Raw genomic sequence first — 24,335 nt, forward strand, 5'->3', positions numbered from 1 at the left:
GCTTTGCTCAAGAAAGTTAGGTTGGGTCTTCTGCTGAGGGGCCCTTGAGTGTCCATGAACTAGATGAGAACTCTGAGCTCCCTCAGGAGAGTGGACCAGAGGGGATGGAGTCATTGAAATGGGGTTAGCTGTATACTGTGATAAACAATTTTTCAATTTAGCAACTTTTTTTAGATCTTCCATTTTTAAACCTGACACAATATGTTTTCTGAATTCTTCCTTTTTAATTAAATGTTATTTCTTTGAAATCAGTTCTACCATCTTAACCAATACTGTCAAATAGAAAAAGAATGTGAGCTACATATGCAATTTTAAATTTTCTAGTAGCCACATTAAAAAAATAAAAGAAACAGGTAAAATTAATTTTAATAATATATCTTATTTAGCCCAATATATCCAAAATATTATCATTTTGACATGTAATCAATCTAATAAAAACATTATTAATAAGATATATTTTACATTATTTTTTCATAATCTTCAAACTCCAGTGTGTATTTTACATTTACAGCACATCTCAATTGGGATGTTAAATTTTCAGTAGTTAGAGTGAAATGTAGTCCTACTGAAACATTAAAGTTATATTTAAGGAAAAATATTTTGCACTGCTTTCATATTTTTAATTTGAATTTTAATTAATTTAAAGGGAATAAAATTAAAAATTCAATTTCTCAGTCACACTAGCCCCATTTCAAGTGCTCAAGACCACATGAGGCTAGTGGCTGCCATGTTCGACAGCACAGATCTAAATTCTTGCTACTGAGAATATGGTCACCAGAAGCAGTAGCAGCATCTGGGAACTGGTCCAAAGTACAAAATCTCAGCCCCCACCTACTGAATCTGTATTTTAACAAGATCCCTAGGTAAGGCCTAAACACATTAAAGTTTGAGAAGCATCTCCCTAAAAAACACAGATCTCTCCAACATTTGCTCTCCAGAAAGAACTATGAGGACTTAGGAAACTTGCTGCAGGAGAGAAATGCCAGGGATTGGTATGATGTGTTCTGTTGAGAAGTTGTAACTTTCCCACAAAGGCAACCATGGTTATTTTGTGTGGACTGACACAGGGCCATTCTGGAGCCCAGAGTTGGCTGTGCTCTCAGGATCTATGGCAAAGAATCTAACACTAACTTCCATGACTCCCACAATTAAGGCAGCTGCACTCTCACCGCCATATATTCTTGAAACTGCAACTTGAGAACCCTTGAAACACAGCTGTGAGCATATGTTTCTGCTCCACACAAGTAGAATTTATGGCTGGACCTTCCTGGGAGATCCCAGGAAGGTCACCCACAAGAGGGGCTTGTGCTGTCCACCACACTGTCATTCCCTGGGAGCCAACGCAGACACACTTAACATCCTCATCATACGGGGACTGGTCCCCTTCCCCCCAGAGAGTCAGTGCATGCTGCTTTATCTTGCCAATCCTTATTTGTTTTTTTTTTCCCACAGGGCTCAGCAGTTGAAGGGCCTTTCAATATAGTTGCTTAAGGAATTCATTATACTAATCTAACTAGAAGCTCATTGTACTAATTCAGTGGTCCTCAACCCTAATTGCACATTAGAGTCACCTGGGGCATTTAAAAACTATGAATGCCCAGGCATCACCCTAATCTTTTTTTTTAACTCGAAACATTGAGAATAGTGTTTTGTTTTGTTTTTTAGATATAATTGACATATAACATTGTGTAAGGCATCGCCCAATCTAATCAAATTAGATCTCTGGAGGGTAGTTGGTTAAAGATCCCCAGGTGATTCTAATGTGCAGCCAGAGTTGAGAACAACTGGTCCAGTTAGAAAGGGCCCTTGGCTAGCAGTCAGGTGCCTTAAGTCAATGCTTCTCAACCTTTAATGTGCATACAGATGACCTGGGATCTTGTTAGAATGCAGATTCTGATTCAGTAGGTATGAGGGAAAATAAACCTAATTTTGTGTACGGATGTGTCCCTGGTGGCATTTGGTCGGTGATCATCACCAGCGTTTTTCCATCTCAGCAAACTGAGATGAGTTAATCATCCTCTCCTTACTCCTCTTTGAAACCTGCCTGTCCCTCCACCCTCAGCTGTTTGTAATCACTGCTTTCTCTGAGTTCCTAAAGCAGTTATCTTTATTTTAACTGCCTTTTATTGTTAGCTACATCTCATATGCACATGTATTATTTCCTGTACTAGACTGCAGCTCTTCAAAGGCAGAACCCATGTGTCATGTTATTTTTATAATTCCTACTACACCTGAGAGAGTGCCTTACACATAATAGGTGCTGCATAAATCCTGCTTGATTAATTGAAACGTGGAATGTCTGATGTGAAAGTCCCTTAAAAAATCCAAAGGACTTAAAAATACAAGGTATTTTTCCTTCTTGAGCAGAAAAACGTTTAGACGAGAGGTAGAGGGGATGGAGGATTTAGATTTTTATGTTAGCTTTTTTCATTCTAGGTATATATTTAAATTTTGGAGAACTATTTTGTAATCTATTCGTTTTAATTATTTGTTTGGAACAGGGAACCGTTGACATTTGGACCAGACAATTCTTTGTTGTGGAGACTGTCCTGTGCATTGTAAGATGTTTCACAGCATCCCTGGCCTCTACCTGCTAAATGCCAGCATCACCCTACTCCAATTGTGACAATCAAAAATGTCCCCAGACATTGCCAAATATCTCCTGTGGGAGCGGAGGAGGAGAACTCATTCCTGGTTGAGAACTCTTGGGTTTAGAAGAATGAAGTGTGACACAGCTGCCTTACTGCAGCAACAAATACCTAAAAAACATGTTTTAAAAACGCACACACACACATAAGAGAATGACAAGCTATGTTCCTGAGAAATATATATATTTATAAATATTTATAGAAAAGTGTTCTTTGTTCCTGCATTTTGGAGGTCATGTCCATGTATACCATATTTATCTTTGTCATTCTTTTATGCAAATAGAAATATATACATGAAACATTTTTTAAATCTGAATAGTATAGACTTAGAAATCCAAACATGTGGTGGTAGTAATTCCACCAAGAGAATGTACAAAGAGCAAAAGTTATTAAGAAAGAATGACTGAGCTGATTCTCTTTCTCAGGGAGCTGCCCCAGCCTCTTTACATAAAATAGTCTGTCTAGTGTGCCGTGATCCTTGGACCAAATCTGCTGTTTCTTTACTGTATACTGTAAAAAATATACTGTACAAAGCAATGGTGTTAAGCTGAAACCTGGTAGCATAAACAGGTGTTCAATGGTTGTTTGTTGAATAAATGAATGTTGAATTTAGCTGTAAATCCTAAAACTAAAAAGCTGTGGTGTGCTCGTTACAAAAGACCTTGTTTTATTGCATTTCAGACTCCAAACCTTAGAAATGAAATTACATGAAAGAGTATATCATCATCTGTCAGAATTAAATGGCCTCAACAAAATTACCAGATGGGGAAAATAAAGTCTCATTTGTCAGTTGGTTTCTTCTGGCAATAGAAGGCTCCCCTTAGACTTCATTAAGTTCATATTTTTCAGTGACAGAGATCTGACGTTGGCAAAGCATTACCATACTTTTAGGCTCAGATTAGAATGTTCCCACTCTTACTTTTTCCTCTCATTTTTGGCTAAGAACTTGAATGTGAGAACCAGACAAGAGGCTCCAGTGGTAGAAACAAGCAAGATGCCTTCTGGGCTCAGAAGGAAAAAGATGATATAAAAGTCAGTGGTTCTTAAATTCTACTACACTTTAAAATCACTGGGGAGATTTGAAAAATCCAATGCCCAGACAATTAAATTGGTGATTCCATAAATTACCAATTAAAATAGAGTCTCAAAGGATGGAACTCAGGCATCAGTATTTTTTTAAATTCCCCAGGTGATTCCAGCATGCGATGTGTTAACTCTGTCTATAGTCTCTCTGCCAGCTACTAATTTTCAGGAATTTGGAGCATCTTGTTAAAAAGAACCTGACAACCCCATTCACAAGTGCATCAGCTAAGTTTCATTTAGGACATTTTCATGTGGCTGAGAGATCCAGTAGTGTCTTTTGTGCAATGAGTTACAAATCTCTGTGGTTTTTTTTAGTGAGGAAGATTCGCCCTGAGCTAACGTCCATGCCAATCTTCCTTTATTTTGTATGTGGGTCACCACCTCAGCATGGCTGACAAGTGGTGTAGGTCCGTGCCTGGGATCTGAACCCGCAAACCCCAGCCACTGAAGCAGAGCATGCCGAACTTAACCACTACACCACGGGGCCAATCCATACAAATCCCTGTTTTTGTGACAGTGACATACCTATATTAATGAGTAGTGGTTTTTAAATTGAAAAAGTGACTGCCCAATGAAGGCTAAGAAGAAAATAAAAATTAACTTATATTTAGTAAATTTTAGTGTTAAGTATAATTTCTTGCTTTATATATTTTGGATAGATTTTTTTATTGAGATAAAATTCACAAAACATAAAATTTGCCATTTCAACCATTTTAAAGTAGTTTTTAGTATATTCACAACGTTGTGCAACTACCACCACTATCTAATTGAAGAACATTTCCATCACTTCACCATGAAACCCTGTACCCATTAGTAGTCACTCCCAATTTCCCCTTCCCCTCATTTGCTGGCAACCACTAATTGACTTTCAGTCTCTATAAATTTGCCTATTCTGGGCTTTTTATATAAATGGTATAATACAATATGTGACCTTTTGTGTCTGGCTTCTTTCACTTAGCAAAATGCTGTCAAGGTTCATCCATGTTGTAGCATGTATCAGTACTTTCTTTCTTTTTATGGCTGAATAATACTCTATTAAATGATTATACCACATTTTGTTTATCCACTCATCAGTTGATGGACATTTGGGTTTTTTCTACTTTTTGACTATTATGAATAATGCTGCTATGAATGTATTTGTACAGGTTTTTGTGTGAACACATGTTTTCAATACCTAGAAGCAGAATTGCTGGGTCATAACAGTCATTAACTTTTTGAGGAACTGCCAAACTGTTTTCTACAGTGGCTGTACCATTTTACATTCTTACCAGAGGTTCCAAATACTCCACATCTTCTTGCTTTATATTTTAATTATTTGATTATATTGTCCTGGATGTCCGTTACCTTAACCAAATAGAAAATAAATTTTGCTGAATTTAGTGCTGTTTTTTTGTCTTGGACATCTCAAAACCATGCTATACAGAATAAATTTTTAAAAAATAATGAAACTTAGGAAATGACAATTCTATTTCCTAAGTCAGTTCCTCTGCAGGGCAGTTAGTATGTGTCTTTGAGGGGATGTTCCTGTTTCTGTCTCCCAGCAGGCTACAGTATTGGAACTTGGGGCTGCTGTAGCTGCCTTGGCACATCCGCCTCTCTAGCCAGAGAAAAGAACACCAGAGAGCCACCCAAGAAGCCCAATCAGCAGTCACAGTAGTTTTTAGAGAATTGATGGATGAAGAACCTAATATCAAGGGAGAAGAGAGAAAATTTTAAATCAGAGAAGTATATGATCACTCTGTCCAAGACAATTAAATGAAATAATGTGAAGGCATTAAGTAAGCTAAATGCACCAGATAAACGATATGAAGGAAAAAGGAAAGAGAAGGAAGACGATTGATTAGTGCCCCTGAGTGTTGAAAACCAGGGTTATGTTCGATTGCAATTATTTAAAAGGGAAGTAAATGCAGTACATTTTACAAAGAAAGTGTTCCATGAAAACTAAATAAAACAACAAAAAGCAAGATTTGGTGATACAATAAATGCTTAAACACTAGTAGTAGCACATGCACAGCTCTCTGCTTCCTGACATTGCTGTGTACATGAGCTGTCTATATAGCCTGTGTCCACTTAACTTCTCTGCCAGACCACATGTGCGGTATATACTTTTCCAAGATTCTGCAAGGTTCAATTGACTTGCCATATATCTTAAAGTGACTGGATGTGTTCGCTAAGCCTTTATTTTGGTCAACCCTACAATTTTTTAAATGCACCAGGAATCCATTTTTAAAAAGCCTACTGGAGTTTAATTTAAAATAATAAAAAAGAAAGAAATGAATTGTTCAGGGGAGATCTTGTGAACTCTTGCTCTCCACTCTAAGCCAATAAGTGCCTAAGCAGAAGATTTTACGGCTGTGCCTCCCTCAATTCCACAGAGAACCATAAAGGAAATCAAGTATGAAGGTGATTTTTTTACATTCTGTATTGTCCAATACAAAATCCTTCATTAAATTTTTTGCCAATTTCCATTGTTAGTTTAAAGCCTTTTTTGCCAGTAGCCTATACAAACTGAGTATTTGTGGTTTCATAACCACTTGGCAGTTCCATAGGTTAAAAAACAAAAGCCTACCAGTCTTTTTTAAATGTGCTCCTTGACACTATATTCCCTATAAGGTAGTTCAGTTACTTTTGACAATAGCGATCAACCAGGAAGTTTTCAGATTTCTTTTACCATATTTTGACAGACCAGCATCCACCAAGGACATGACCTTTAGTGAAATGGGATGTGAGGTGCTCTTTGGTGGAGAAATTGCTTAGTTCCAGAAGCTCTTCAAATAAAGGAGCGCTTTGGAAATGCCAGGAGTGCTTTGGAGAAGGAGGTGTGGCCTCAAAGCAGAGCTTCAAGAGGGAGGACCAGCAAGCTGGGGAGGGGTTCCTTCCTCTCAACCTAAGTGCTTATTGGGGGCGTACTGGGCACCAGGCGCTGTGCAAAACTCAGTACCCCTCAGTACAGAACCTAGTCCCCAGGAAGCCCCAGCAAACTTTTAGGCTGAATTTCCTTTACAAAAAAAATAAAACGTAAAATTTACAAAGTATGATTCAACCACCCAGCCCATTCCATTCAGGGTGTCATTGGCTCAGAGGTGGAATAGTTGGATGGTCTACCTGTGAGAGAACCAGAACTCCCCAAATTCCAGTCAGCACTCTTTCCATTTAATATGCCTTTTCTGAAAAGATCATTGCCAAGAAGCTGTTAAAGCTTCTGGTATGAGTCCAGAGTGCCCAGGTCAACAGGGAAAAGCACCAAGTAGCATTCTAAATGTTCCAGAGAACCTTTTAGGGCCAGCCCTACGGCGTCTGCATGAGTCACTGGTAATTCTTCTCCCCCCGTGAGCTTCTTTGTAGACTTGCAGCATTCTCTTTTAATTATTTCTCAGGAAAACACAAAGGAAGACTTTGCTGGAAATTTTTTTAAATTTTAATACTAATATGTAATAATATAGCAACTTCCTCCAGTTATCTAGAACCCAGACTTCTATAGCTGTGACCGTCTAGAACACAACCACAGAGAATCACCTCTGAACAGTGAGGGAAGTGGCTGTCACAATGTCACCGCATACACTTCAGATGTTTCAACTAGCACCAGTGGACTTGTAATTACATGTAAAATGTGGATGAATTTCAGGTTTAGCAAAGTTCATCATTTGCACTTCCTAGGTAACAAATCATAAATTGACAGTCACAGCTGACTGTGAAGGTGGAAATAATAATAACAGCAAACACTTATATGCTTACTCTGTACCAGGTACTATCTTAAGAGCTTTACATATTTTATGAGCTCATTTAATCTTCACAGTAACCTTATGAGATACTATTATTATCCCCATATTACAGATGAGGAAACTGAAGAGGTTAAATATGTTGCCCAAGATTACACAGATTGTAAATGATGGAGATGGGATTGGAACCCAGGAGTCTGGCTTCAGAATCTGTGCCCTCAGCCACTACCCAGTATTATCAAAAGTTACTTCCCCTAACTTCCATCAATTGTCAAGGCAGCTCTCAAGATGAAGAATTGTTATTGTTTCTAATAAATTATTGTATTTAGTAGATTATGTCATTCCAGGGAAATTATGTCATTCCTTGTGAATTAAACAAAGCTAAAGTGAGAGTATGAATGTCACCAGCAGTGCTGCTTACTGTAGGGGCAAGAGGCCGGGCTCCCTCAGCAGCCCTACGTGCAGGGTTACACCATAATTCAGTATGATAATCCCTGACCCCCATGCAAAGTCATTAAAAAGGTCAAATGACGCTTGCCAGACTTTGTTAATGATTCAAAAAATCTTAAAATATATTTTGGAAAAAAAAATTTCAAGAATAAGTTTCAGTTACCTGGAAAATGCACTTCTGTTGATCATCTCCTAATCCATGCCAGATAAATGAAATATTCTTGCCTTGCTTGGAGGAAATTGCAGACCAACATTCATATTAATTTTCAGCTTTCATAGGGACAGAATAGATTTGTGTGCAATGTTTTTCAAACTGAAACTAGTGACCCCTTAGTAAATCGATTTACCCAGTTGTGAGCAACATTGTTTATAAATTGTAATAGAATAGAATAGATCAGAGTTCATTGCAGCCAGTAAGAGTTAATATGTTTTGAGATATTTTATTATATATAAATATGTGCATACTGAGTCATGATGTAAAAAAATATTTCTTCCTGAGGGTCACTTTCGAGAACTTGGAAAGCTAGGAGTGTACTGGTTTAGATGACAGACTCTGAAGCAAGAGTGCCTGGTGAGAACCAGGGCTCTGCCACTTAGTAACCAAGTGACCTTGGGCAAGTTGTTTTATTTCTCTGTGCCTCCACTTCCTCATCTATACAATGGAGGTAGGAATAACAGTGCCTACCTCATTTTTGTGAGGATTAAAGTTGATACATATAATGCACAGGACAGTGGCTGGCAAATGGTAACCCCCAAGAAGTCTCAGTTGCTATTATGTTGTCATTTCCCTTTCAATTCTGTTTTTGCCTGCGAAGACGTCTTGGAAAAGCTACTATGTTGAATGAAGTAACTTCTTTCCATCATGGCAAAATGACATCTTCACATCTCTCATCCAACCTTTGAGGATCATGAATGTTCTGTTCTGTGCTTTATCCTAATATAAAGGCTAAATTTAAAGATGTCCTTAAATCACTGATACATTTATAATTTATAATCAGTCACCGAAAGATTTTACCCAAAGCCTGTGCAGGAGAAATCTAGGAAGTGGACTAATGCTGCTCAAATCGCTATCTCTTGTTTATTATTTATGGAAGGAACATTACAGTTTCACCATACTTGGCCTGGACCAGTGTGCTTGTGCAATCTTCAGAACATGTGAAATCTATTTTGATTGACAATAAGTATTTCCTCACTTTGGCTTATGTTCAGCAGTAACGATTCTTTATCCAGATCAGGGTGACTAAGCAAGCTGTGACTATTCTTCTCTTCTAAAACTGACTCTTGATTGACTGCATATGCAGATTTCTTAGCAGAACCCGGATCCACCAGAAAGGGGCCAAAAGTCATTCGGTCCAATGTGCCTCCTGCTTTTCTCTCATTACGATATTTCTTCTTTCATTTTTCATGCACAGATAACCACATACTCTGCTTTGGTCTTATAATTTATTTCATCTTTTAGGATGAAAATCATATTTGAAGTTTATTTATTTATTCTATAAAATTGTTTTTTTTTGTATGTCTTTACAAGTTTTAATTCTTAATCTTATTATGGACTATTGTTTTATTTTCTTCCTTTCTTTGTTTGTCTACTGCTGCCCAACTCAAATGGAAATTCTCCACTGGTTGTATTTAGTTATACTTTGGTCAGAGGGCAGGGTTTTCCCTTCAGGCCCCTAGCCCCACACAAGGCATCTAAGTCCCCAGCCTCTGTTCAGAGGTGATAACAAGTGTCCAGGACTGTTGCCAGCAGATGGTCCACACGACATGGTGCAGTGAAGCTTCCACATTTAAGAGCAGATGACTGCTGAGTGCCTTCTGCTCCACAACCCAGAGCTCTGAAGAAGGTCATCCTTTGCCTTCAAAGACTCCTTTCCCTCCAGCCTTCCCTCCCACTTCAATTGCTCCTCTTCTTCTTTCTCCCCTAACCCAAACTCCAAGCACACATTGGGAAGTGGTATGTGATTTCATTTGGTTTTTGTTTCTGCTTTATCATGGGTTGAGGATAGAAAAGCATGTCTAGTGAGAGAACAGAGGGTAAGAATGCAAATGACTACAATATATAACAGCTTCTTGATGTCTTCCGTCTGTGTACTGGGGAGATCATCTTCCTCCAAGGGGAGAACCGCTGGGCAGTGAAGGAGGGAGCCAACTTCCACTGGCCCAGCCAGTCTGACTGGAAAATCAGCCATGATCACTGTCAAAGGTGATGTGTTGCAGCCAGCAGTGCCTCCTAGCTCGCTCTGACACTGTCCCTCTATCATTGCAGATTTCGACACAATAGCAGTCCATCAACTTTTAAAAACCTGAATTTAGTAAAACTCTCTTCAAGCTTTCTAAATAATAATTTCAGTTGGAATACCAGTATAACTTATTCTTAATTAATTGATTCCTATTACCAGTTTATAGTCCACCAGAAGTTTAGGTAGGATTTGCATTTAGATATGTAAATCCATATGTATATGGATTTACATATGTATATACGTATACATATCCATATACATAAATCCATATGTATATGGATTTACATATGTATCCATATACATATACATACATATTACCATTTTGCACATATATTTAAAATATCTCGTAGTTCTCCAAGCATTCATCATGAAACATTGTTATACTCTACTTAGGTGATAATTAATATTCATATCCTTGACCCACTCTCCCGAACTAGGCTCACAGGAGTTTACACCAAGCATTTCTCTGGGTACGTAGCTCTGTTAAAACTGACCAGAGAACCTAATAATGTGGAAAGCCAACTTTTCCGAGCTTACATATAACTTTATTTCCCTATGGCAGTGGTTCTCAACTTGGGCTATATCTGCAAGTACCTAGGGAACTGCTAAAAATCTCAATACTCGGGCTGTGGCCCAGACAAATTGACTCAAGTCTCTGGGAGTAGGCCAAGACATCAGTATCTTTTAAAGGTCCCCAGTTGATTCAGATGTGCATTCACAGTTAGGAAATGCTGCTCTTGGGGCTTGTTAGGTTACTGATTTCTGAGAGTTGAATTAAGAGCACATCTGAGCTTGTCTTTTTTTTTTTTTTTTTTTGGTGAGGAAGATTGGCTCTGAGCTAACATCTGTGCCAGTCTTCCTCTATTTTATATGTGGCTACCACCACATGGCTTGATGAGCAGTGTGTCGATCTGTGCCTGGGGTTTGAACCTGTGAACCCCAGACCGCCAAAGCAGAGCGTGCAAACTTAACCACCACGCCACTGGGCCAGCCCCTCTGAGCTTGTCATTTTTCCCTTCTGGGACCTTTTTTGAAAAGCAAGAGAAAATTGTCCAACAAAAACTACTATTTTTCATTAGTGCTAAGAGTTTAGCCTTGAAATCACAGGGAGCTGTGTTTTAATATCATCTCTGCTACTTACAGAAGTATAAACATGCAACTCACTTAACTTCTCTAAACATTCAATTTCACTCGTTTCTAAGTGAAAATAATACCTCCCTTCTGGAGCTATCAGTATTAAAGGAGATAATATATATAAATTATTCCACATGATATAATATGTGACATGTATGTAACATGGTAGTAATAATTAAAATTAGGCCTTTAGGAATGTGGGATGTCTCTAGCTACAGTGATAATAGTTGAAGCAGAATATGACTGAGAAGGAGCTAAAAAGCCAGCTACAATACAGTTGTTCTTGCCTCCAAAAGAGAAGTTACCCACTTTACCACACTCACTGTGATACATTCCATTTGCTATGAAAAATGTGTTATGCCTGATTGTTTCCCAGGATGCGGTTCTTCAAGCATTGAAGAACCTTCAAGGGTTGTTAGACTGATGTCAGCTTCTTGCTGGTTGTTGGCCAGAGGCCACCCTCAGTTCTTTGTCATGTGGTTTTCACCAACATGGCAGCTTGCTTCCTCAAAACCAGCAAGAAAGAGAGTGTGCTAGCAAGATGGAAGTCACAGTCTTTTGTAACCTAATCACAGATGTGACATCCCCTCTATGCTGCCATATTCTGTAGGTTAGAAGCAAATTACTAGAAGGGAAGAAATACATAAGTTTATGAATAACAGGAGGTAGGGATCACTGAGGGCCATCTGAGAAGCTATCTGCTGCAGCACTTAACAGCACATACCCAGCCATAAAAGAAAGAAAGAGAGAAGGGTACAAGGAAAGAGAAAGAAAGGAGGAAGGTAGAGTAAGGAGGGTGGACAATGAAAGGTAGACATAAAAAAGACAAAAAAATATCTTTGCTGCACTACGTCTATATCAGGGTTCCTATATGGACACACACTTCATTCATCACATTAGCACCAAAAGCAAGAATTTCCTATTTCTTATTTAGAATAAGACAATATGGGGGTTTCTATACATCTGGAGTTAAAAGGAAACAGGATAAACAAGAATAGTAAGTTTAAGCAAGGAAAGTGTGTTTCAAATTAATTCTTCTTTTTTTAAGTTCTTTTTGTCCCCCAGCTAGCAAAGTTGTTTTCCTTTCTGTTTCAAGTTTTGGGCTTGGGTTTATTATTCTTGATGTTCTGTGGCAGGCTTATTACACAGGGAATATAGGAACTCGAACGGCATTTGCATTTGATATTCTCTGGTTGTTTCAGCTCAAATGCCAAAATTATGTTTTGGTTCTGTACATTATTATTAATGGTTGTATATTTCACTTATTGTAAAAGTGAAGTTGCAAAGTACCTTGGATCTCTCTGTTCCAGCCGCTCTATTGAGGAAACTGAGGCCCAGATGGCTTGGGAAGATCAAGGCTAAATAGTATTAGAGCCCGGAGTATAACACACATCTCTCAATTTGTAATCCATGCATTTCCTCTTCTTACCTTCTGTGTGAAAGAGCAGTCAGAATGTGAAATACTCTCCTCAAACCTGCAGGCATGAAAATTGTCATGGTTTAAATGTTTTATTAACCACTGATTTTCTGGAACCACCTAAAAATGTTGTTTTCAGTGCTTCAGCTAATGAAAAAGGAACTTTTCCAGGTCCTCTACTGTAGAATGGGTGCCTGCCTAATGAAATGTACATCCTTTTCCCTGGATTCATTTGTAACAGATCATACAGGCCCCTACACTTCAGTGCTCTGAGAGGGGTTCTTAAACGGTGACCACCCAGAGAGGGCTCACCATGTGCCCTTGGTGCGAAGGCAGTCCCTATCCATGCCCCCAAAACTCTTGTAAATCTCTTAATTCATACAAGAAAAGGAATATTTCTTAGAACAGTATGACTATGGAATTTTATTAAGAAAAAAATTCTGCCATCCCCAAATGGGTTCCCAAGGCAAAGGAGCCATCTGGTAGCTCAGGATTTCCTGAAGATACATTTGCTCATGGCCAGACTGTTCAGGGCAGCAGGTATTCTAAAAGAAGGACACATTCCCCAACCCTGAGCTTCTTCACTGCACAAATATGAGTAGTAGTGGAAGGAGGGTGGGGTCCCTGTTTCCCAGCCCTATCGTCTCTTCTTACTGTGCTTAGGATCTCTACCTCCCCCAGCCCCCACTGGAAAGGAAACTCCACAAGGACCAGGATGTTATCAGTTTTATTTACTGCTCTATCCTTGGAGGAGGGCCTGGCACAAAACAGATGTTTAATAAGTGCTTGTTGAATGGATGGCTGAATGATGGATTTGTTTAGAAGGTTTATATCATCTCATTCCTTATAAGTTTGTTGACAGAGGAAAAATAGGCATGTTTCGGTTCAGAATACCAGATATGTACCTGGAACTTAGAATTGGAAATTTCTATGTGTTTGCATGCTATTTATTTTTAAATTATGTTTTAAAGTATTTATAAAGATACTTTAAGACTGAGAGCCTCCCTATTGCCCAAGAATGAGAGTTTTAGATCAGAGAACAAATATATTAAGTTTACAGTTGAACTGAAGATTAATCTTCTAAGGAGCCAAAAAAAGAAACTTGACTGTCTCCAAAATGGCCATGGATGTCAGAAGGACAATGAGAATTGATACAAAAATCAGTTTTGCCTCCGACTTGTCTGTTGCACATCTATAACTGCAGATGTCATAGATGAAGAGGAATTTGGGCTAATATCCTAACACATGGGAGGCATTCTCTACTTCCCGAGTTAGAATTGACATGTATATGCGTAAGTTGTTTAGAGTCAGCATCTATTTAATGAATTTACTGGCTGAATCTTTTAAAAGAATGCAAACATAAGTGACTTTTTATCAAAAATCTATAAAAAGAGAAAAGGCCCGGTAGTGGATCCTGTGGTTCCCACGTCACCTCCCTTTGGCCCACCTGATGTCAGGGCAGCCATCTGTGGTGGACAGTTGCCACCATGCACATTGCTGGGGACACTTCAGTGCCTGCCTAGGTTTCTCAGAAGTCAAGCAAGGATCCTCAGCCCATGTGCAGGTGCAGCCTAGAAGTTCACGGGCGTGAACACCTCCAGAGCAACCCTCAACCAGTGGGTGATGAGAATTGGTGGATAAACACCCCAGCCTCCCATCCTTGTCTAGGACACCAGTAAGGCACACTCTATACAGCTTCTCCCGGGAGTCTCTGTGGGGTTTGGCCCCAAATGGCCACTGTAGTAACCTGCTGAATAACACACATTTTGTTAGCTATTCCCGCTCTGCTTCCCTCTCTTTCCCTCACTTCCAGTTCCAGGGGTCACCTGCCAAATAAACGACCTATACCCAAATCCTTGTCTCTAGCTCTAGTTTCTTAAATAGGCCCTAAGAAATAATGTTTGAAATAATGACAAAACAGTTTGTCCCTGGAAGCAAAGGCTGGCAGAGAAATAACTGGCAAGCAACAGCTCTGAACCTGTGACCCAGGAAAACGGCTTTTCTAAAGAAGTGGTTCTTCTTTACTGCTTTAAATATGTGTTTCGTTAGGACCATACATTACCCTCCTGATTTCATGCCTTGCCTTTTCTTTTTATTCTGCAGATTCTTCTGGGAAGCCTAAATTCACCAAGTGCCGTTCACCTGAACTAGAGACTTTTTCATGCCACTGGACAGATGGAGGTCGTCACGGTTTCAAGCGCCCAGGATCCGTGCAGCTGTTCTATATTAGAAGGTGCAGCCTGCATGCCTTTCTGACTTTCCTCTCCGTGGATTTTCTGATTAAAGTATACTGAGTTGCGTGCAGTGGTAGGAATGGAAATGATTTTTTTCGATGACCTAAACGTATTCATTCATTCATTCATTCAAAAAAAATATTAATTAAGCCATTACTATGTGTTGAGTACTATTTTAGGCACTGGAGATACAGCAGTGATTCCAAAAAGATAAGTCCCTGGTGGAGATTCGTTTCCAGTGGGGGGAGACAGACAATAAAAAATAAATTAAATGTCAGCTGGTAATATGAGTTATTAAGAAAAATAAAGCCAGAAAAACAATGAAGAGTGTCAGCACTATGTGTGAATATGTGCACATGCATGAGTGGGTGAAGGGTGAGTATGTGAAAGTGTGGGTGAGTGTGTAACGTGTGTGAGAGTGTGTGAAAGTGTGGGTGAGCATATGGAAATGCCTGAGTGTGCATGTGTAAATGTGCATTAGTGTGTGAGAGAGTGAGTATGTGAAAGTGAGGGTGAGTGTGCAGAGTGTGTGTGTAGGGAGCTTGGGTGATATTTTAAATGAGGAGGTCATAGGAGGCCTCTCTAATGTGTTGCATTATAGCAGAGACATAAATGAAGTGAGAGAGGCCACGTGAATATCTGGGGGACAGGCTGTCCGGACAAAGGAAATTGCAAGTGCAAAAGCCCTGAGGCCAACTTGGCATGTATGAGGAAAGCAGGAGGCCAGTGTGGATGTTGCAAGGTGGGAGATGGGGAAAGTGATATGAGAAGGGGGCAGAGAGTTAGCAGAGGCCACACTGTGCCAAGCCTTGTAGGCCATGGCATGGCTTTGATTTTTACTTTCTCTGCAGTGGGAAGCCATCGGGGTTTTTTGAAAAGATGTATGTTTTAAAAGACTCAGTTTGGTTTCTATGTAGAAAGTAGGCTATGTTCCTGTTAAATTAGTTACATTCAATAAGGGATTGTAATACTTTTCTACTGCATTTTTACCAGTGGTCCTATAAGATAACTGGAAGAGTGAAATAGAGATCTCTCAATATAATCACCACCCAAGTCATTTATTTCTCACCCCTTGCTTGGCATTATTTCCGTTTCTGTTTACTCTTATGTTGTACCTTTTGCTTTTTTAAATTTTAGGCTCAAACACTAGCATGTCTTCTTTTCCACCCAACCCCTAAGGAAGGCCTAAGCCAAAATGCAAGGTTAGTGGAGACCCTTTATCCTAGGTTGGTGGTGTTCATCAGTCCACGGCTGCTGCTGTCTACCCCCCAGAGGAGTGGGGAAAAAGAAGGAAGATGCAGCGAGCAGTTAGGGACATGGGCTCAGGGCCAACCAACTGGCACTTCAGCCTGGCTCCAGCCCTCGCTCGGTCAGTCATGCCGAGCAAATTAGTCGGTCTGTTCACAATTCAGCCGCATCATTTGCAAGTAGGGGATGATAGACTTTGCCTTCTGGCTTCTTGTGAGGATTTCATTAAATAATAGTACATGAAAAACATTTAGCACAGTGCTTGGCACATAGTAAGTACTTAATAAATGGTAGCTGCTATTCTTATTATTGGTAATGTAGTAGTAATTTAAAATAATAATGATACAGAATTCCAATTCCTGGACTACAAAAATGATTTTTGATTCTTTACTGTTTGTGATTATTGATATGCTCTAAGACCATTTTTAATGAAGAGTTAGGTGCTTAATTTGCAAATAACAAATATTTTGAGTTAACAACTAGGACTGGCTTTACCCACCTTCCAGGTGTGAGAGAAGTCTCTTGGATGTAGCCCAAAGGGCACACAAAGATGGAATGGTTGGGCACCAAATGCACTTTTTTTCCATTAAGCCTGACGCTGCAGAGAGGCAGGGACCAGTAGACGAAGCTGATTTGTATAAATACATTTGGACAGGAAACTATTATGTTTGATAACACTTTTGAATATCTATTGAATTGACTGTTAAATGAAGAGAGATTTTAGTAGGTTCCTTTTGCTTTTGCTTCAGCAACTTAGAGAGCTGGCTTAATCAAAACAAAGTAAGTTATTTGTACAGGCACAATTACCTAAGCTGAATAGAGAAATAGCAGAGTTGGGCCCACTTTACGAAAATGGGTTTTAACCACCCTAATATTCACCAAATTTGAACCTGATCAAAAAGATAAATCCAAAGGAATGAAGCTTTCACAAATATATATTTGTCCGTTACTCTCATCCATCAGAGCCACGTAACTCTCCTCCAGGCCTCCTTTGCACACCCCAGGCCTTTCAACATCTCTAGTCCAAACCTAGGCTCTGTGCTAACAGAGATGCCCCAGTTAATGTTACCAGGTGAAGGAAAATCTCAGACATATTCAGAAGGATGTCATTAGTTTTTGCCGTAGTGGAGTTTGGGATCCCAGGAGAAAAAATTGTCACGTCTTCAAACCTCTTAAGTACAACCTCATGATTGGTGCCAACCCAAACTTGCAAAATCAGTATTTTGTATTATTTAAATATTTATTTAATATAATTTCTCTATAAAAATATAATTATTTTGGATATCTTAGCCAAAATAGCATAAGCCGCCAGCCCAGTTTATCTGGAAAGGGTAGAAATGAAGGGGTCAGGAGTATCAGGACTAGACTGCACCAATTAGTGCACAAATGTATTAAACTTCGCATTGCCCACTCACACAGAGGACATTACAAATGCACTTTCTGACTCCTGTCATTGTTTCTTAGAATTCAGTTCCCAGGTAACTCCTGGAACTATAGAATCATGACTGCCCATCCCTGACGTGTAAATAAAACTGTGACGTGATTTCATCCAGAACCAGAACAGTGGAGGCAGGAAGTTGCAGAGAAGGGGCCAATGCACTGGACTTGCATTTTGCAGGCCTGGCCTTGGTAGCTAAAGCACAAGGGAATCTAAACACGTCAGGCTGTCAGCAAGAAAGGCCCAGAGGCAGCTGCACGCTTGGCTGGCTCTGCTCCCTGCCAGGTGAGCTGGCAGGAGAGGCAGCTAACTCAGAACAGTCTCTGCCGCCCTGTGATGGAGACCCTGCCAGATTCAGCCTCTGAGCTTGGAAGGGACTCAGCATGAATGCAAATCACAGGCACAGCAAAAGGAGGCTCTGGGGAGCCTGTCAGAGATGCTCTGCTCTCAGTTTCTTGCCTGCAAATGCCTTGTTTACAAAAGAAGTGGGCATGTGAAGACAGTTCCTAAGACTGTATCCCCCCACCTCTGCCATCGCCACACTAGCCCCCTCAACAAATTACCCTGGCCTTTTAGAAGCAAGTTTATTTTCCATGCAAGGTTGTGACGGAAATTAGAAAGGAGAAAGGGCATTGTTACTTTATTTTCTTTTTTCTAAGGAAAATGTTAAATTTTAAGCCTAAAACACATGAGCTGTATGTAATGAAGAACAGTTGCTCTTAGAACATGAATGATGTTTTATTTTTATGATTTCTCTTCCAATTGGTTGTCTTTAGATGGAAAACATTTCTTCTGCTCTTTATTCTGATTTTTATTGATAGTCTCTTTCTATAGTTCTCACTCCTATTTCACAAGATAGTTTGGAAGCAAATCTAAAGCATTTAACTCTTGAGACTAAAGGAAAGAGAGAGTAGTTCCCATAACCTGGTTTTGGTCGTCTGTATAGAAATTCAACCCAGTGAAGGCAGGCATCAGAGTATCTGTTTTGTGAGTCCATTTGGTTTTTTGGTCTAAATTTAATAGTTTAAAAATAAGTTTTAAATATTTATTTAATATAAAATTCAACTTGGGTTAATGAGGAAGGGGGTTGGGAGTTGTGTTTTGAAATAGCTATTTCTGATCCCTCATGCTTAAGATGAGTGCTTTAAGTTGTTTGTTCTGTGGAGCTAATGGATTTGGGATAATCTAAACAGGGTTTTCCTACAGTCCCCTTGGGGACCAGGGTACTGACATGCTAACATTGAGATACTGTGTGAGACACACAGAGCTAACCTCCCTATTACAAATCCAGACCTGCTAAGCACTGGCCCTCATCGCTAGGACATTTTAATACTAACTTTAATACTATCAATTATGCTAAATACATTTGTTCTCCCCTCTACTGTTATATGAAAGCCTCATTCCCTGGGCAATCTTGTTCTACCATTCTCTTTAAGGCACTCTTATTTAGTTTGAAATTCAAGATAAAATAAACCAAAATAAACCGTACTATAGTTCAATGACCCACCTATCCCTAGTTTTTTTTTATCTTTTTCCTATTAAATACATACACATACATATTGTATCCTTTCTTCCACCCTCTACCTACGTGCTTTTCCCATCACAGATGAATCTCCCTCTCATCCAAGAGTATGCAACTTTTAAGGATCTCAACCAGAATTTAAGCAACAGTTCACTGTCTCAGACCCTGGTGTTTCTGCCATGTTAATCCCAAGTTCTTTCCAACAGCTGATGAGCAGCTGTCTCAAGGACCCCCTGATACTGCACACGTTTCTTCCTAATGCCAAATAGACCAGCCTGAGAAACAGCTGTAAAGAAGGAAACATGTGTCTTCTCCCAGCTCCTTCCTCCCTTCCTTCCAGTGCCTGCCTTCCCGACAGCCTGCGACGTCCTCGTTGTCCACTATTGCCCGGCACCCATCCCCCAGAGGGATGCTCACAGACTTCCACAGTCTGGCCTGCCAGCCCCAGGCACCTTGGCTAGCACAGGGTCATTCCTACCTTCTTCTTCCTCAGCCACAGATTACCTGGTTTGATGTCTCCTTGACTTATAAACCCTCTTCTCAGCTGATAGCCTAGTGAATAACAAGGGAATAATAAATTACCCCACCCAAGTAGCAATTCTAATTTAAGAAAGTGCTTGCCTATCATTCCATTGCTTCCTGCACCCCTCACCACACTCAAGCCCATACGTCCTTACCTCAATGCCTTTGACCACTCTGTTCCCTCTCTTTCTTTCTCTATTGCCTTCTATTAAAACTTTTACCCATCCTTCCAGATTGCTAGAAACACCACCTCCATCTTGAAGCCTTCCATGAACAGCCAGAGCAATCAGTCCCTCTTCTGAACTCTTAGGGAGCCTAACAAGCACTACTTGTGAGCATTTGTTTGTAATACCGTGTTTTAGTCATTCTCCTGAGGCAAGACTAGTTCCTTAGACATATGTGCAGACTCCATGCTGTCCAGCATAGTGTTTTATATAATCAATGCTCATTAAATATCAATAGAATGAATACAAGAAACCAAAGAAAACTATTCAGATGGTAATTTCTGAGCTGAAGGTAGGGACAAATCTTATTAATCATTATATCTGCACAGCACTAGTGCCAGATATAATGCTAATATAATGCTTTTATAATAGGCACCCAAAGATGGTTTGCTGAATTCATTCATTCAGTCAGTCAGTCAGATGGGACTTTGAAGAGCTGTGTCACATTCTTTCACGTTTGCTCTGTTCCTGCTATGGTGGACTTGAGTCGGCATGATCTTTTGATTGCTCTGCATTTTTGTTCAGGTCTCGGTGGCAGCTGACCAGAGAATTTCCTTTCCCAAAACTCTGATTTCCTTCCTTGCATCTCTTTGCCATTCAAAACACATCCTGCTGTTATTTTCAGTCATCTAGGTAAATGATGCTTTCTGTAAGGTGGGATGGAGATGAATAACTCTATGGTGGAACGTTAATATGGTGATGTAGCTTTTCTGATTTCTTCAGTTTCTTCATGTGTCCATCTATCCTCCATGATTTGTTTTGTTTGTTTGTTTTTATCTGATCCAAGATATAGGGAAAGATGAGCTTGTTCTTTGTAGAGAAACCAAAAAAAAGGAACTGATAGGCAAACACATTGATTCAATTCAGCTCATTTTTGTTTTCCTTTTTTTTAATACTATAATTAAATGTCCATTCCTGTTTACAAAATGGGAAAGAAAAATGCTTTCTGGGCTTGGAAAGATTTTTACATTTCTGGATTCATGCTTTTTGTCTCTTTCAGGGATGGGGAAAAAAATGGCTAGGATTTCCATATTTCATAAATGTCACCTGGATGTCCAGCATGTTTGAAATGGTCTCATGGCTCTTCATGTAATTAAGAAAAAATCAGGAGTATGGGAAGGAGTTCAAGGCATTGGGAAAACTTTCCTGAGCATAGGACAGCCTTGGGGAGATGGACACAGGATGCAGTGGTTAAGAGTAGGGTAGCCAATTTTCCACCTTAAGGCCACCCAGGCCTTAGTGTCACCAGCCTGGAGAATGCCATCAATGTGCCTCCCACCGTGAGTTGGGGAAACACCCAGGTCCAAAGACTCACTGTTGTCTGGGAACTGTATAGTTTGGGAGTTGACTCTCTGAAGTGTTTTGATAAAGGAATACTTTTAAGCCTCAGAACCCTCATCTGTAGAATGGGGATAATAAAGTACCTACCAATAAGTCACTTAATTTAGGAGCTGGCACATCCTATGCAGCCAATGAATGGATGCTTTTACTATAGGCAGAAGTACCAAATGGCCTCCTATTGCTCTGCAGACTTTGCTGATGTCCATAGATATGATACTTCTTGGAAATGGCGCCGCTAAAATACTTGCTCACAAAGTATTGGTGTTCCAATTTATTGAGTCTGACTGTCGAGCACCTTGCTTTGACTTAAGCTATGGCATGATTTTTGGAACAATTCATCCTTTTTTACCCTCCATTTCAGGAGCACTCAAGAATGGACTCAAGAATGGAAAGAATGCCCTGATTATGTTTCTGCTGGAGAAAACAGCTGTTACTTTAATTCATCTTATACCTCCATTTGGATACCCTACTGTATCAAGCTAACTAGCAATGGTGGTACTGTGGATCAAAAGTGTTTCTCTGTTGAGGAAATAGGTAAATCACAGGTTTGTGCTTTATTTGGCATGGCTCTAGATTAGAGAAGCAGGGAAGCCTGCAACGTCCAAGTATATTCGAGCAGGCAGACTTTGTCATTTTACTCTCTAGGTGGATGGAGGTCTGCTTTACAGGACATGAGATCTGCTGGTGAATAAGAGGAAGAGGGCAGGGGGAACTTAAGCTCTAGCGTAAAACAATCTGGTAGTAAATGTTGTAAAGAAAAGAATTGGAGCCTTGTGGAGTCTTTTCCTTGAGGAGGTCTTTAATGCTGGATTGTATTCTTGTGTGCCACTGCAAGGGGCAAACTCAATGTACTCTTAAGATTCCTTCTCTCTTCACTATTCGATATGATTTTTCACATCTACTGAGTATGTTGGCCTTTGATCTCTATCACTGTTGTAATAAAAGCCTAGAGTTTCTTTATCACAAAGCATAATAATTCTGGAATTTTACATTTGCAAAACAGCCAAAATCAGTATAAAGACATGTTTATAAGATCTCAAGACAGAGATTGGAGATAATCAGCTCAATGAACTAAGTGAAGATCCAAACAGATTATCCCTTGCCCATCATGTGGACACAAAGGGAAATGAAACAAAACAAAGCAAACAAGCATAATTGGAATATTCATGTTTATACTACAATAGTGTCAACGGCAAAATAGGAAGAATCAAAGGAAGACTTTGAGTAGCTGACATTGGTGCCTCAAAATCTATCCACAAAAGCTCATTTGTTGCTTATAGGAATTCCCTGGAGCTTGTCTCAGATGTGCCCTTGTTGTATGTGGTTTCCCAGTCATCAGCAGACTGGAAGAGACTGAGAGAATATGGCTAGAGGCTGCAGACAGAAACAAATAAATCTGATAGCCTGCCTTTGAAGGAGAAGATTGAGAAAACTGTAACAGGCAGAAAAGAGAACCCAATTACATAGTTTAGTGACTATTTAGTATGTGTCCTAATGTCAATAGGTATAGCTGTTGAGTGGCTAAATGGGTGGTAGTAAGAATACTGGGTCAAGACCCATGTTCTAGCCCTGTCCCTGCCAATAGCCAGCCCTACTTGTTACCTGACTTACTTTCACTGAGGGTCTGCCATGTGCTGGGCACTGTGCTAGAATTGGTGGCTACAGAGTGAATAAGATATGGTCAAGTAGAGAAGTCGAGTGTGTTAGCAAATAATTGCAATACAGCGCAGGCGGTGCTGGACTCAAAGTGTGTGGAATGGTCCTAGCCAAGGTGGTGGCCAAAGGTGCAAATGATTGACTGGGCCTCAGGGCTGAGGAAGAGCTGCACAGAGATGGAGATAGTTCGGTTACTTCCTAAAGCAGCAGTGGGAGTTGCCAGATATACAAGATGGACTGTGTCTTCCAACAACTACTAAGTTCCAAAAGTGACAAACAGCACAGAATATTCCAGGACTCAAGAGCAGTTAGGCAGGCCCGACTGGTCAGCCAGAAAAATCATCTATGATCTTGTGTAGCCCACAAAGAAATTTGGACTTTATCTTATTGCCAAGAGGCGCATTTGAATATGTTAAGCGGGGAACTGAGTATGTTACATGAGGAGAGTAATAGCTTACAAAGCACTTACCATGTGTTAAGTATAATAGCCATGTGAGATAGGTTCTATTATAATCCCCATTTTACAGATGATGAAACTGAGGCTCAGAGCAGTTAAATGACTAGCTCAAGGTCAAGCTGAGATTGGAACTTAGGCAGCATAGCTCCAGAGTCCATCTTGAAGGTATTGTACTACCTGTCATGTCACTAATGTCCCAGGGAAATTCGTCTTGCTGCAGTATAGAGGGTAGATTGGAGTAGCACAGACTAGAGGTAGAGAGTTTAGAAGACTGTGATGATCAAGGCTAAAGATGATAATGGGCAGAGTTATGGCAATAGCAGGGAGGGAGCAGAGAGTGAGAGACAACCAAGAACTGAGATGACCCTAATAGATCTTAGGATGTCATTCACAAGCCTCAGCTTCCTCCTGTATTATGCACGTACCCCACTACTACCTCACAGGACTATTCTTTGGATTTAGAGTAATATATTAGTTAGAAATTTCTTGTTCATTCAGCAAATATTTATTGAGTCTCTTCCTTGGGCCAGGCAGTGTTTTAGGTGCTGGGGACAGAAAGAGTCTGCCCTCATGAGATTTTATGCCAGTAAGGGTGGAAGAAAGAAGAAAACTAACGGAAAGAGAATAGGAGTGCTGGAGAGGTTGCAATTTTAAATAGAGTTTTCGGAGTTGGTTTCACTGAGACAGTGACACTTGAATAAGAAAGAAATGAGAGAACAATCATGTGTATATCAGAGGAAAGAGCATTTCAGCAAGAGGGCACAGCAAGGGTAAAGATCCTGAAGTGGGAGCGTGCCTTTGCTCACTCAGAGAACAGCATGGGGCTTGGGGTGGAGCTGGCACAGAGTGAGCAAGGAGGAGAGTGGCGAGACCAGATCAAAGCTGTAGTACCCTTTAGGCCATTGTAATGACTTTGGCTTCCACTTGGAGTGAGATAGGAAGCCTTTTGAGGGTTTTAAATGATGAGTGGTATGATCTAACTTAAGTGTGAAGATAATCACT

General features: G+C 39.9%; 1 protein-coding gene across 1 annotated transcript in view; it reads left to right on the forward strand.

The window, feature by feature from the left end:
* GHR (growth hormone receptor) overlaps positions 1-24,335 on the forward strand; it is a 256,156-nt gene that overhangs the window by 213,921 nt on the left and 17,900 nt on the right. The window contains exons 4-5 of the mRNA XM_014781605.2: positions 14,795-14,924; positions 21,582-21,754. Coding sequence (XP_014637091.1) covers positions 14,795-14,924; positions 21,582-21,754 — 303 coding nt within the window. The remainder of the gene's footprint in view (positions 1-14,794; positions 14,925-21,581; positions 21,755-24,335) is intronic.

This window comes from Ceratotherium simum, chromosome 18 (assembly GCF_057802395.1).
Source record: "Ceratotherium simum simum isolate JZ-2026a chromosome 18, ASM5780239v1, whole genome shotgun sequence".
Lineage (NCBI taxonomy): Eukaryota > Metazoa > Chordata > Mammalia > Perissodactyla > Rhinocerotidae > Ceratotherium > Ceratotherium simum.